Source organism: Hemicordylus capensis, chromosome 1 (assembly GCF_027244095.1).
Source record: "Hemicordylus capensis ecotype Gifberg chromosome 1, rHemCap1.1.pri, whole genome shotgun sequence".
NCBI classification, from domain to species: Eukaryota; Metazoa; Chordata; class Lepidosauria; order Squamata; family Cordylidae; genus Hemicordylus; species Hemicordylus capensis.
The window spans coordinates 250,607,482-250,621,196 of NC_069657.1; the positions used below are offsets into that span (position 1 = coordinate 250,607,482).

Sequence of the window (13,715 nt, forward strand, 5' to 3'; positions counted from 1 at the left end):
TTGTAGACAGAAATAAAATAACCTTGTGCATGACCTAAGGAAAACCTCAAGGGTAGTGGTTTAGGAACAATATTTTCTTTTTTAAAGTACATTTCTCTCTGCCTAAAATAAAAATGTCCATAATTCCACAGAAATGTATAATTTTGTCTTCAAAGATCCTTTCAGAATACTGAAATAGTGCCTTGGAACAGGCCACTTATAGAACGTAGTTCCAAATGGCTGTAGTTGAAGCATGTATACAAATGTGCCTTACTGAATTCCTTGTACAGTGTTCGTGAGGCACATTACTAAGAAAGAACATCAGTTCAGCTGAAAGGTTGCTCATACATTCTAACACATGCATATCAGTGTGATGGTAATAAAAATGCCTAGTCATTAATCATCTGTATATTTTATTATCTTTTATTTATAATTTTGCTATAAACATATAAGAGATTCTTAGACTCAAAGAATTTTAGGGTTGGAAAGGACCTTAGAGGCCAGCTCCTTGCTCACTGCAGGGATCTAGCTACAGCATCCATATGGCATCGTAGAACATTTTATAGCTACAGCAGATCTAGAACTGGTCACCTTCAGTTCCCCAAGAAAATGACACAGACTGACAAGTGACCAGTCCGAATAGGAAGCCACAATCCTAATCATGAATTGCAAATATAGCTTTGGCAAATACACATATATCTGAACAGTCTGACTAATTTTGATCATAAAACGTGACTGTAGACAGTCAGTTCAGTTTCTAGCCCACACCCTCCTGAGGACTTGGTTAACATAGTTTGAAAATAAAAGGTAACAAACACAATTAAAAAAACACAGTGATATTTAAAATAAAATAAAAGAGAACACCACCTTCTTCATGAGCCCTGCCACTTATTAAGATTATCATGGGAGGTCCAGTTGCAGTTACCAACGGCTTGGTTGATGGCGACTCGAAACTGGGCCTTTTCTAGGGTTGCCCTAGGACTTCCTAACAAAATTAGGAACTTCCTTTTCTGGATGTTTATAAGAAAAATCTGAAAACATACTTGTTTAACAAGTTTTTAATGTATAGTTTTAAATGTTTTAAGTTTTAGAATTTTATCTATATTTTAAATTGTTTTGTGTTAATGTTTTAATTGTTGTGTTTTAGACTGTACACCAGTGTTCTCTCTAATCTTTTTCATGTGTGCAGAATGAGTTTTGTTCTGACAACCACAATGTTCAATTTGTGCTTTTGTTTTATATTTTGCTGACAATTAATAAACTAAAGCAGATAAACCTGACCCTTTTCAAATTGGTACATTCTTCAGCATTGTAGTTAAGTGGTGAAAGCTACTCTGGATTAAACACCAGCATGAAACTTCTGTAGCTTCTTTAAACTTCTTTTAAACATTAAAAGTAACTTCACAGCTGGTTCTGAATAGGAGATATGTGTTGATTTAGCAAGATTAGGCACTGAATGCATGATATATGTACTCACAGAACAGGTGGGGTTGGGGTATTGTAGCTACTTATTCACATATTGAAGCTCTTCTCACAATCAGTGAGAAGAGCTTCTCAGCAGTCTGCATGGAGAACGGGTTTGCCCAACCCTCCCTGCAAACAAGCACTGACTGACTGAAACTGACTGACACTCACCATCGCTGGGTGGGCGGATCACACACCCCGGAGCTTCAGTAATGCACTACACAAGTGTGGTGCATTTCTAGGATCCCCCACCCCTCGAGTGTGTTGCCGTGGCTGTAAGCAGCCACAGCAGACACACAATCCGAAAAACGAGATTAACGGAGTGCTCACTCCATTAACCTCATTTAAGGGGGTGGCTTCTTAGGCAGGCTTGCTGCCTTAGCCCGGTTTTGCTCGCTCGTGATAATAGCCTCATTATGTAGGGTTGTTTATGATCTAACAGTCTCCAATTTTTATAAGGTTAAGAGGCATGAGGATATTTGACCATGCAAGTTGTCAAATAACTAATAAATATTTTTAAAATAAAGCATCAGCAATATATTCATGGTTTTGTTTCATAAGAAGCTTTTCTGCACATGATGATGAGAGACTAATTTTGTATGCTCTTATCTTCTCTAGGCATCATGTAACACGAACCTAAAAGCAAAGAATGAAATGGAAAATGTTAATAAATAATGATGTTTTGAAACACAAGTTAGTGAACAGTCACTGATCCTCGACATTTATTCCACTGGACAGAGAAAGGATGGTTGTGTATATTAAACAATAACATCTTGGCTAGATATGTATATTGTGCAGGGTAGCTGGAGTCTCTGTGTCACTGTCTCCCCAGTTGTAAACATACTTGGATTTTCTTTCCACGTACTTAGAATTGCAGCCTAGTTTAAGGCTTGTCTTATCTACTTTTCGCATCCTTACAGAATACATTTCGGAAACAAAGTGCAAGTACTCCTCAAAGCTGGTCTAAGGTGCCTGCCCTTGCTGCCCAGTGTTCTCACAGTGATTTCTGAGCTGTCCAAATCTCCACATTCAATAATTACAAAGTTCATTAACATTACATAGATGCTTCAATGTAGCAAGGAGGTATGAAAAGTAGCTCAGGGCTCAGTTTTTAGTGCTCAAATAACATTATTTTCCAATATTGTCATCCCATTACAGCCAAGATAGTTTGACCCAATGTGTGTGAACAAATAATGAACAGATAGTTCACAAATATCTTTCCTCCATCACATTATATCTTATGAAATGTGCAAGATTTGCAGTGCATATTAAATATGTATCATGGGGAATTCAGAGAGGCCTGCCCAGGGACTGCAGCCTCAAATAACAACTTGCACACAAACTGAGTTTTAAAATCTCCTAACATCATAACATTTCCCAAGAAAGACAGGCTATGCATTCAACTGAGGGTGTTGGAGTGATGAGACATTACGGGACATTCCTATGTAAATCAGAGTTCAGAGCAGAATTTTTTGTGCAGCAAGTCTGGAGAAGGACAGCTGTTCTTCTCAAGACAGCCATTTTCCTGCTTCAATATCCATCTCTTTCTTTTTGAACTAAATGCCAGAGTGGAAAGAAAAGTGGGTTAGTAGGTGTCATTTTTACCGTTTTGGTCCAGGTGTGAAAATGACTAAAGCAGTAATTGCTTGCTTCCTTTGGTTTAGGAGAGAGAGAGGGCTGAGAATACATACTCCTATTCCTCTTTGTTCATTCATTTGCGACTGCATTGCCTACTGTTACTGTTGTAACTAGAAGCGGAGTGAGGTACTTACTTTTTAACAACTTCACCAGAAGTCCCTACTATCACAGATTATCTTTTTCATTTGAATCAACCTATTAATGAAAAGGAGGAACGTTGCAAAGTATCCACAACGAAAGAATTACAAAATACAAGATTTGTACTTAAGCCTTAATCAGGAAGACAAACAAGCGTTCCTTCCCAATTACTGACCAGGAGTAACTACTACCTTCTCCATCCAGACCCAAGCTCCTGAACTTTCCGCAGATGGACGTCTGTACTGCCCAATCATTAGGCCGTTCGGTGTAAACAACATCGCCTTGTCAGGATTCTGCAAGCCAATAAAAACTCAGCAATGAGACAAGGGGGAACGAACCCATCCTTGCCTTTCCTCTCTTCTCACCCCACCCCTTCTGCGCGGAGAGCTTTGCTCCCCCGCCTGCTCCGCCTCTGCCTTGTAGAATGATTGACGCAACCCTTCGGCCAATGCGCGTGCTCGATTTGGGAGGGCTCGTGCACCTTGCCAATGGCGTGCTCAGAGCGATGCGGTTTGGTTGTGCTGCTGGGCGAAGTTGGTGTGAGGCGCGCACCTCTGGCAGCAGGAGGGTGGTGACTGTGGAATGCGAGCTGCTCCTGCTGCTGCTGCTGGGTCTTTTGGAGTAATAGTGGTGGTGCCGCTGCTGCTGCCTTTATTGCTCCCAGCTTGGGGAGGGAGCCTTCGGCTTGTGTGCTTAGATTCACTGATCTGCAGTGTGGCTCTTGGAGTAACTGGAGCGGATCAGCTGCTCTCTGGTGCCGCTGCTGTAATGGGCAGCTTTAGCACTGCGTGGTGCGTGTGACAGCAGCAGCTCCTGCCTCCCTTGGATTAAATGTGTGTGGAGCGGGAGGAAGGTAAGAGCAGGGGAAGGTGGCGGCGGCGGCAGAGAGACGTGCTAGGGCTCCTTGGTTAGCTCACGCTGGCTTGTCCCTAGGCTATTCGTAATTCTCTTATTGTGCACATTTTGGTTACCTCTGTACTCTTCCTCCCGCCCCCAGAGCAGAATTAATCTGGCTCTCTGAACCTACCCAGAAGAGTGTTGAGTATTAGGAGAATGGATGGATAATGAGTAACAGACCATTTAGAGAGGAATGGAAAAGGTGTGTGGAGAGAGGGAATGTGAGGGAGAAAGGCAGACACAATGAAGGTGAGGCGTCTTAGGAAATCGGTGAAAGGCTCTCATAGCTCAGAGAAATCTTCTAGTGAGGAAAAAGGGGGCCTTCCACCCTCCCCGTCCCTCCCGCCCCCCATTACACTCGTACCATTTCTTCTTTCTTGTGTCTGGATAATGAAAAACCTCCTCATCGCTCCGTCCCTGTGAACATTGCTAGAAAGTATTTCAGTGTTGCTCATTCTTCACAGATGGAGGGAAACTGCTTCCTATATGGTGAAGGAAAGGGATACCCTGATCCTAAGCAGCTGAAGCTTGGGAAATATCGCTTGCTTCTGCCCTCCTGTATCGTGTGCATAAATGCTCACTGCACCACTGGTACCAATGCCCTCTTACTTTCCTAGGATGCAGAAATTCCCCTAGGAAGGGAGGTGGGTGTGGAGAAAACAACTGTTACACCTTTTTGTCCTCTGCATGGAGACAAAGAACTTCTCTCACCTCCCTCTGTGTGTGCTGGCAGCACCTCAACCTAGCAGTGCTTCCAGGAGATGTTGGAGGGTGGCCCTGATCTACTCCTATTTTCTTTTTCCGTTTGGATGATGATGTTTTGGGTAGTAAGGGAACTGATAAAAGAACTGACTGGCCTGTTTCCAGACAGACTCATGGTTTGCATTCCTGAAATTACTGCTGCATTTCTCTCTTTCTCTCTCTCTGAGGGTTTGTTAGGGTATGTGAGTGTTGTGGGTCTATGAATGCAGTGTGAAAAACATAACGAAATTGTCTGCAGTTGCAGTATGACCACATATAACATATTAGTCACTGCTTCTCCCTGACTCTGTTTTGCTTTCCAGTCCTGCAGTCTGAACTTCACTGAGCCCATGAAGAGGAGTGATGACTCCATGAGGAAACTTCTCTGCAGTTGCTCTTCCCATCATGGTTTATGTTGCATCCAGCCAATAATGTGCCATTCACTTCAAGTGGGATTTACCCTGGGAAAGGAATATCCAGAACATGCATCCTGAGCATCCTTTCAATCTCCTCACTGCTCATTATTTTTGTTAGATTTGCATGTATATCACTTAGCGCAAACATACTGTCAGACCTGCCTTGCTCAACCTGAAACTCCTACTCCTGTTGAATTTTTAGCTCTGTGAACTCTTCATCATCATCATGGCTTCAGTATGGAAAAGACTGCAGCGTGTTGGGAAACATGCATCCAAGTTCCAATTTGTGGCCTCTTACCAGGAACTGATGGTTGAGTGCACTAAGAAATGGTAAGTAGCATCCTCTGTTGAAGTATTTGGAATAAGCTGCTGATACATGAACAGAGCCATTGCCTCTATTGCTGTTTGCTTCTCTTCTCTCCAAACAGGACAAGATGCACCGCTGCAGATCTCTCTTCTAACAAATGCTTTGCTCTGAACTGATTCTATCCTTGTGGGAATAATTATTGTATGCTTACCTAGGACTGCTGTTATAGAGTCATAATTGAGTATGTAGACAGATATGCAGGGTTTTTTGTTTTGTGTGTTTTGTTTTGTTTTTTGCAGCTCTGTGACTTTTCTTTGAGTCCTTCGGATGTTGCCAACAACAGGCTCTTGGCAGGCTCACAGACTTGATTAGTGTATGCCAGAGGGATATGTGAAGTTCTTCCCAAGGCTGACAATATGATTTATTTCATTCTGCGTACTTCTGACTTTCGTGTTTGCTTGAAAATATTTCTTTCCCTTTTCCTTTTTTACGGTGGAAGGGGAACAGTCAAGACTTTCAGCCTTGGGAATTATCTCAAGTTATTTGCTTAGTCAGACAAAAATTCCTTACTGCAATGGCCCAGTGGGACATACTTTAAATTGGCCCAGCTGTCCTGATAATCAGCTGTACAGGCATGTCCCAGACACATCTTCAGTTTGGCAAAGTGTGCTTTCAGAACTGGCAGGTTTATATTTTGTTGCTTCTGACATTTTAAAGAAGTCAAAAATGAATGAAACACTTATAGTATAGCCAAAATAATTGTTCAGAGAATTCAACTTCTTTGACAAATGTTCATTTTTCTGTTCTGCATATTTCTGTATCAGTTGATGAAAAGTCTGAAGCGGTTCAGGACTGTACAGACTGTGAAAAGAAATTGTCTAATTTTCGCCATCTCACCAACTTTGCAGTATGCTTGACATGCAGTATTGCTATAACACTTTAGATTGTTCAGAACACTTTCTGTGCATTATATTGTAATCCTTACAGCAACCCTATAAGAGAGATCATCATTCTTATCCCCATTTGCAGAGATGGGTGTAGGAGGGCAGAGGGAAAGTATCTTGTCTAAGTCACTTCATAGCTAGAATGAGATTTTTCATAGCTAGAATCTCATTCTAGGACTTCATGATTTATAGCTCGGTCTCTTGTCCCAGCTTTCCTGGGAAACTGATAGTTTTAAACAAACCACCATGAAAACATGAATTTTCTAAGGCTGGTGGGTTTGGAAGGAAGTTTCTTACTGAAAACCTTGCAGTTATAAAAGCTTAAAATGAGGGGGAGTAATCATAAACTTCCTATATAACACATTTCATAAAACTTCATCCAGGAGTGCATTTGTCATGGATTATTCAGAGAAGTTACTGGAAAGCTTGGGATATGGTTGCCAACTTGCCTGACAAGGCATTTGTGCCACTGATCGATTGATGACAAGCAGAAATTCAGCTGGTGAAGCTTTTACTTGTTTTATAGCTGTTAAAAGGTACTCAGACCCTTCCAGCAAAAGAGGTGTCAGGGCAATCCTAGAAATGGGAGAGGACCTCTCTGCTGCCATTTCCCAGGGTGCATATGTATGTGTTTCCCTTTGCTCCATTCTCCGGATCCCTTCCTTCTAGTAGTTTAGGTTGCACAGGAAGTGTTCTGGTACAGCCAGATCCTGCTTTGTGGGTGGGGAGAAGATAGCTTCCTTTAGACTGACAGCATTTTGCCCAAATTCCACATGCTCAGTCGAGCTTCTGACTTCTGTAGGGCCAGAATATGACAGGGTGTATATAGGGAGCAATGGCGTAGGGACTGTAGGGAGCAATGGCATAGCTTACTGTGTGACATAATTTAGGAAGGACACTTCAGGGAAATTATTTTTTAATGTGCTGTTGTGTAGCTTGCTTTATTTTAGTTTGACTAAAATGCCTGCCCTTTTTCAAGGGCTTATCCCTGAAGGTGTTATACCTGATCTAATTAAAATCTTGCAATTAAGTTTTATGACATAACATCTTTATAATAGTCCTTTCCTACAAACTCTTGTACATGTCATGTCAATTAATATGGGCATGGGCTCTAGTTTTGTCAAATAGCATCTGTTTTGCATGCACAAGGTCCCATATTCAATCCCTGTCATATTCTAGTAGGGCTGGGAAAGATACTGTCTGAAATGCTGGAGAAGTCACAATATTGACCTAGGTAGACCAAGTTCACTTTTACAATATACATGCTCTTAGTCAGTGCCACTTTGAATGCGGCCATTCATTATCTGAAGTTGTGTATGAGAATGAGAGCCCATACTGATGAACATTTTATCACACATTCCATCAAACATCTGTGCTTGATATGTGGTAAAACTCACTTTACCACAGGCAGGATGATGCAGATTATCAATCTATTGTGGGATGAGAGCTCGCCCTGAGGCAGTATTGCCATCTGTCTGTACTCAGTGCCTTTTTCAGGGTCTGCAGTAAATGTTGCAGGATTTCTTTTGCTGGGTTAGTAGCATTATTGCATATTAAGAATATTTACAGCCAGTCGTATACAAATTTAGGCATGCCTAAGCCCACTGATTACAGTGATTTTTGGATTGCCTAACTCTGCACAGGTTTGCACTGCTAACACAATTTTTAATTCTGCTCTTTGTAAGGAGGAGGCAGCAGTCTTAAAATAAAAATGATCCATCTGCAAAAAGAGCTGGCATTATAAATGCACTCCCTCCTCAAATGGCAATTCTATTAAAAACAAATAAACATGGATGACAAATATTTTGGCAACAAAGCCTCTCTCCCTTGATTCTTATTTTGGTATGTCAGTGAATTTCAATGTTTGAAGTTGGCTTCTGAGTTTGTTGGTGAAAACGGGCAACAAAACTGGTCTGAGTAACAATGAGATGTGGAAATGCTTCTCTGGTTTGCCTGTGGAAGGGCAAGTCTGTTTTGCCTGATATGGCAATTAAGAATCATGGTTAGGATGTTTGCCCTTGGGCACATATTGCAAGTGTTGTTTTAACTGAAAAATGTTGCTAATGTGGCCCTATTTTAATGAACTATTCCAACAATACAATGCGGGTTTTTTAAAAGAATAATAGACCATTCATATGTTGAAATGACCAACAATGAAGTACTAAAATACACTTGGGAGGAAAATGGGATTGTGTGAGAAGATTGTTCTTGAATCAGTGGTGGGTGGGGTGGGGGGATGTCCACTAGAGAGAGAAGCAGTACATGCATTCCTTGAGGATCCATATAGTATTCACTCTTAGTTTTGTTGCTTTGTTCTGAAATGTGCATATGGAATTATAGGGCTTTATAATAATCAATCTCTTAAAGAATTCTTAAGTCCTTTTTTAATAACTGGGAGTGAAGCTGCATCTGTCTTGAGTTGTCCTATCTGCTAGCCATCTAATGACAACTAATATTTATATACTGCATTTCAACATAAGTTATCTTATACTGATCTAGATACTCCGAGAAGTATGAACTGTGGCCATAGACAGTATAGTGTTAAAAGGAAGCTGCTGTTCTCTACTTCTCTGCATCTTGATAGCTTTTCCTCTTTAAATGGATTAGCTCTTGACAGAGCTGCATCTGTCCTGCACAGCAAAGGGATTTTCTGAGCTGTTTTCCCCTCTGTTTTAGGATTCTATATAAAGCTTGTCTTTGATAGCTATGTAAAAAAATAACTAGTTCCAGACCAGAGTGAATATGGTTCCTTCTTATTTTGGGATGCTTAAAGTTGTCAGCATGTCATTATAAGCTCTTCTTAAAAACAAAAACAAAAAAACTACTTGACAAGTTTCCCATCTTTCTTCCTGTCCACCTCAAGTTTAACCTACAACTTCTTGCTGAAGCTAGACATTTGTTGCACCAAAGCTCTCTGGCATCAAACCTAACAGGCCTTTTATCTGTAGAATGGGTCACTGTGTGATATGCTCTTGAGGAGTAAAGTCTCTGGCATAATCTTAAAACTCCAATCAGTGAAGCACAGCTCTTGTCCTAAGCAACTGCTGGTGCAATAAGTTCTCTGCATGTATCTCTATGGCCTCTTTAATCCAAGGAACTCGATGGCATTTTCCTAAGTTCTTGATTCCTAAAGTTTATGAACTTAGGAGGAATGGATGGGGAAAAGGCTTATAAATTTACTTTCCAGAAACCTATTCCAGTCAGCTGTTTGACAAATGAGTGTGTGTTATGTGCAATATATGGGCTTGGAAGAAAATGGCTTTTTTAGCATGAGTTATAGCCTGTTCTCATTGTTTTTTTGCCTGGTAACAGAGCCCTTCTGACTGCTCTAGGCATTGACCTGAACAGATCAGCTCCTTCATTCTGGTTTCTGCTTGCAGAATTATTTCTTGGGGTTTCAGGGGGAGGGATTGAGGGTTCCCAGCTGTTGTTCATCTTCCAGCAGTTATGGCCCACTCCTAGTTTCCAGTACTTGTTACTCTTTCTCCCTTCCTAGGTGTCTCACAGTCCCCTGAGAATCTTGACCCACAGTTCCAGAATCTAGGAATGGAAATGCAGTGAAAGTATGATTTTTATGATGTATAGTACATCTTGTGTACAGCTCCGTATATCCCCTGCTAGATAGGCAAAGAGGCACCTTTTTAAAGAGATGTCTCTCTTGTGTTTAATGGGGGATAACTGTTCCTATCCATTCCTAGTGTAGCAGCTCTAATATCTACCTTTGAGTTTATCTTTGGATTGTTCGCTCGACACGGGACAGGGATCTCTCTTCTTCTTGTTCTTTTTCTGAGTAAAATGAACCTTTTTTCTTGAAAAGCAATACAAATAATAATAGTCTGTACTACAGTTTTATTGAATTTGGGCTGACTTGAGGAATTTGTAATATGTACAAGATCTGCATTAGTTGTACAGAAAATCTAAGGGAATGGATACAGGTTCAACATGTTTCTGCTGAAGAACAAGCTTCTTCAGTTCACCATACACTCAAAGCCCATGAACAGAGTCCATCAAAAGACCACTGACCATTGACAGTGCCTTTCCTGTTGTCATTCCCTGTCATCCTCTACTTGCTTGCCAGTTCCGTTGACTCAGAGTGAAGGTTTTATTTTCTTGTGCTGTACCTTTGTACAAAACTGTCAGTATATTGGTAAACATCGTCTTTCTCTCTTTATATATATTTCACTAAGGCATACCCTTAGGAGCACTCTTGCTGCCTCCAGCGTCCCACCTCCAGTGCCCAACCATTTGGGGGGTCGGTGTAGCTCTCACTGTCATCCCTGCTATGTGACTGCTGCACAGCAGTAAAAATAAGAAAAACAGATCCCCTGAGCCCCCGAAAACTGACCCCCTGACCAGTGTTCCCTCTAACAGGAATTTCCAGATGTTGTTGACTACAGCTCCAAGAATCTTCAGCCAAAGGCTGTTATAGCTGGGGATGTGTTATGGCTCAGACTTCTGACTCAGAAGAGTCAGAGGAGGAACAGGAGGATTCGCCTGCTAGTGAGGGCTCAAAGGCACAGCAACAGGATTTGGCTGGGAGACCAGACTCTGGAGCTGAGGATTCGGAACAGTTGCCAGACATTAATCCTGAGGAGGAGGAGGCTGCGATTTCACCTGTCTTGAGAAGACGTCTCAAGAGGAAAGCTCAGTAGGAGACACGCAGGCACAGGAGATCACAAGAGAGGAAGCAGAAGTGCTGACTCAGGGAAACCTGATTGGCTGCTGATTCGCTTGAGCCATATATATTTAGCAGTCTGTGAATTGCTCAGATGCTGTTAGCAACTTTTGCTGACTGCTGACCGTGTTCTATTTTGAATTCTTAACTTTTCTGAGTTCCAGTTTGCCCTTGTTCTGTTCTTTCCTGCTCTGTGCTCTTGTTCCGTTAATTCTTTTCTCTGGTATCCTTTGTTGTGTTTCATTCCTTGCTCTGTTGTTTTCTTTTCAGTTATTACTCAGTTATTGTTAGAGGGGGGTACCTACCGGTAGTTCAGTTCAGGGGGACTTGATTCATTTACTATTTTCTTTGTGAGCCTTTTTGTTTTCCTTTGTGCAGCTTCGCTGCTATTTTCTGTTAACTCACAGCAGGGTGGATTTGATTTAAATCAAACTGATTTAAATCACTAGCAGGGTGGATAAAAATAAAAAAAATCTGATTTTTTTGATTTAAATCAGATTTTTGATTTAAATCGGATTTTTTTTTATTTTTATCCACCCTGCTAGTGATTTAAATCATGATTTAAATCAGTTTGATTTAAATCAAATCCACCCTGACCCATAGGGGGAGCGCCGAAGGAGGTTATAATCCTGTTGGGCTAGCCGAGCTAACAGATTTATGACAGGATGCTGGGAATCATAGTGAACAACATCTGGAAATTCCTGTTAGAGGGAACACTGCCCCTTACCCCGGAAATTACCCCCAAACCCACCAAAACCCCACATTTTTTTTTAAACCCCACACATCTCCAAACTGCGAATACTTGGGTTGCGGTTTGCGAGAGTGGTAACAATCTCCCAGTCGCAGAAACTCAAATCTGCAATTGGGAAACCCGCAATAGGTGAGGGATGACTGTATTTCAGGAAGCAGAAGTGATGTGACCTGTAATGAAACTATGACCTAGGTAAGTTCAGTTTAAATAATATTGTACCTTTTTTGGATGCTTTGCTACTCATTGAGAAATACAAAATTGGGTGGATGCATACTTATGCACCTGTATAGATCCTGGCTGAAAGTTGGCAACCAAGATGATCAAGGGCTTAGAGCACCTTCTTTATGAGGCAAGGCTGCAACACCTGGGGATTTTTAGTTTAAAAAAAAGACAACTGCGGCGAGACAGGATAGAGGTCTATAAAAATCATTCATGGTGTGGAGAAAGTTGATAATCTTTTCTCCCTCTCGCATGACACTAGAACCAGGAGTCATTCCATGAAATTGATTGCCAAGAAATTTAGGATCAACAAAAGGAAGTACTTTTTCACACAATGCATAATCAACTTGTAGAATTCTCTGCCTCAAAATGTAGTGACAGCCAACAACCTGGATGGCTTTAATTGGGGTTGGATAACTTCGTGGAGGAGAGGTCTGTCAACAGCTACTAGTCTGAGGGCTATAGGCCACCTCCAGCCTCAGAGGCAGGATGCCTCTGAATACCAGTTGTGGGGGAGTAACAGCAGGAGAGAGGGCATGCCCTCAGCTCCTGCCTGTAGGCTTCCCAGCAGCATCTGGTGGGCCACTGTGTGAAACAGGATGCTGGACTAGATGGGCCTTGGGCCTGATCCAGCAGGGCTGTTCTTATGTTGCCATTCCCAATGCCCTATCAGGATCTGGAGCCGTAGGTCTTTTAGGTATGTTAGTATGAATGTGTGCTTAAGCTAGAAAATGCCTTCATGTTTTAGCAGCTGATTGCAAATTTTGCCTTAAAGGGCATGACCTTCCAACCTATCAAAGTAAAAGAAACGTGTATGCAGAAATGTCAATTTACATTCAGGCTACAGGTTGGCAGTTCAGCCTGTTAAGTGTGGGACAACCTCATGAGTGCTTCACATTATGACGAGCAATTTACTACTGCATCCTGTTATATTGGTTGACGTTTGGCTAGGTTCTGAACCCTGATTTAGGTTCGATTGCATGTAATAATTGATCTTCCATAGAAATCACTTTTTCACTAGATCTGTTCTGAACACATGGTTAAGCACTGGGTGTACTCAACAGCTCATCAGATGGTTCTACTATATTTCTCCCACATTCGAAAAGACAATGTATCCTCTAAGACATGCCAGGAAACAAGGAAATTCCTTTACAAGTGGGTGCCGCTTGCTTAATTCTTGCTATTTTCCCCATGTATTGGCAAAAGCATTGTATCAATTGCTGTTGGAATGTATTTTCTTCTTGATCTTGGCATAAATTGTAACCTTAAAAATGATTTACATTTTCTTGTATGCTGCCATTTGAAAATAGGGGTCTGGCTTCCTAGCAGTGTGTCATATTTCCATATCATTTGCACTTGATTGAAGGTACTCTCTCTGAAGTTTTTTAAGGGGAATATATGTCATCCCCTTTTTTGAAGGGGAATGTATGTCATTTTGTAATAGGAAAATAATTCTTGATTTCTTTTCTTATTAAATATGTTTGCCATCTGTTTTTATTTTCCATAGTTTTGCAATTGGTTCCTGCATAAACTTTACAATTTGGCA

At 41.3% G+C, this 13,715-nt stretch overlaps 1 protein-coding gene and 1 long non-coding RNA gene across 3 annotated transcripts in view; one reads left to right on the forward strand and one right to left on the reverse strand.

Moving 5' to 3' along the window:
• Positions 1–372: 372 nt before the first annotated feature.
• LOC128339857 (uncharacterized) lies at positions 373–3,673 on the reverse strand. Of its 2 annotated transcripts, none has more exons than XR_008313264.1 (3): positions 3,395–3,673; positions 3,216–3,276; positions 373–2,079 (listed from the first exon to the last, which is right to left on the reverse strand). It is a non-coding gene; the product is annotated as an uncharacterized LOC128339857 (long non-coding RNA). The 2 variants fall into 2 exon arrangements; XR_008313263.1 differs by having other exon boundaries at positions 3,411–3,669.
• The window catches only part of EHBP1 (EH domain binding protein 1), a 418,269-nt gene continuing 408,121 nt past the window's right edge, over positions 3,568–13,715 (forward strand). The window contains 2 exon segments of the mRNA XM_053284345.1: positions 3,568–4,072; positions 5,181–5,603. Of these exon segments, the coding sequence (XP_053140320.1) occupies positions 5,500–5,603 (104 nt within the window). The 5' untranslated portion in view covers positions 3,568–4,072; positions 5,181–5,499.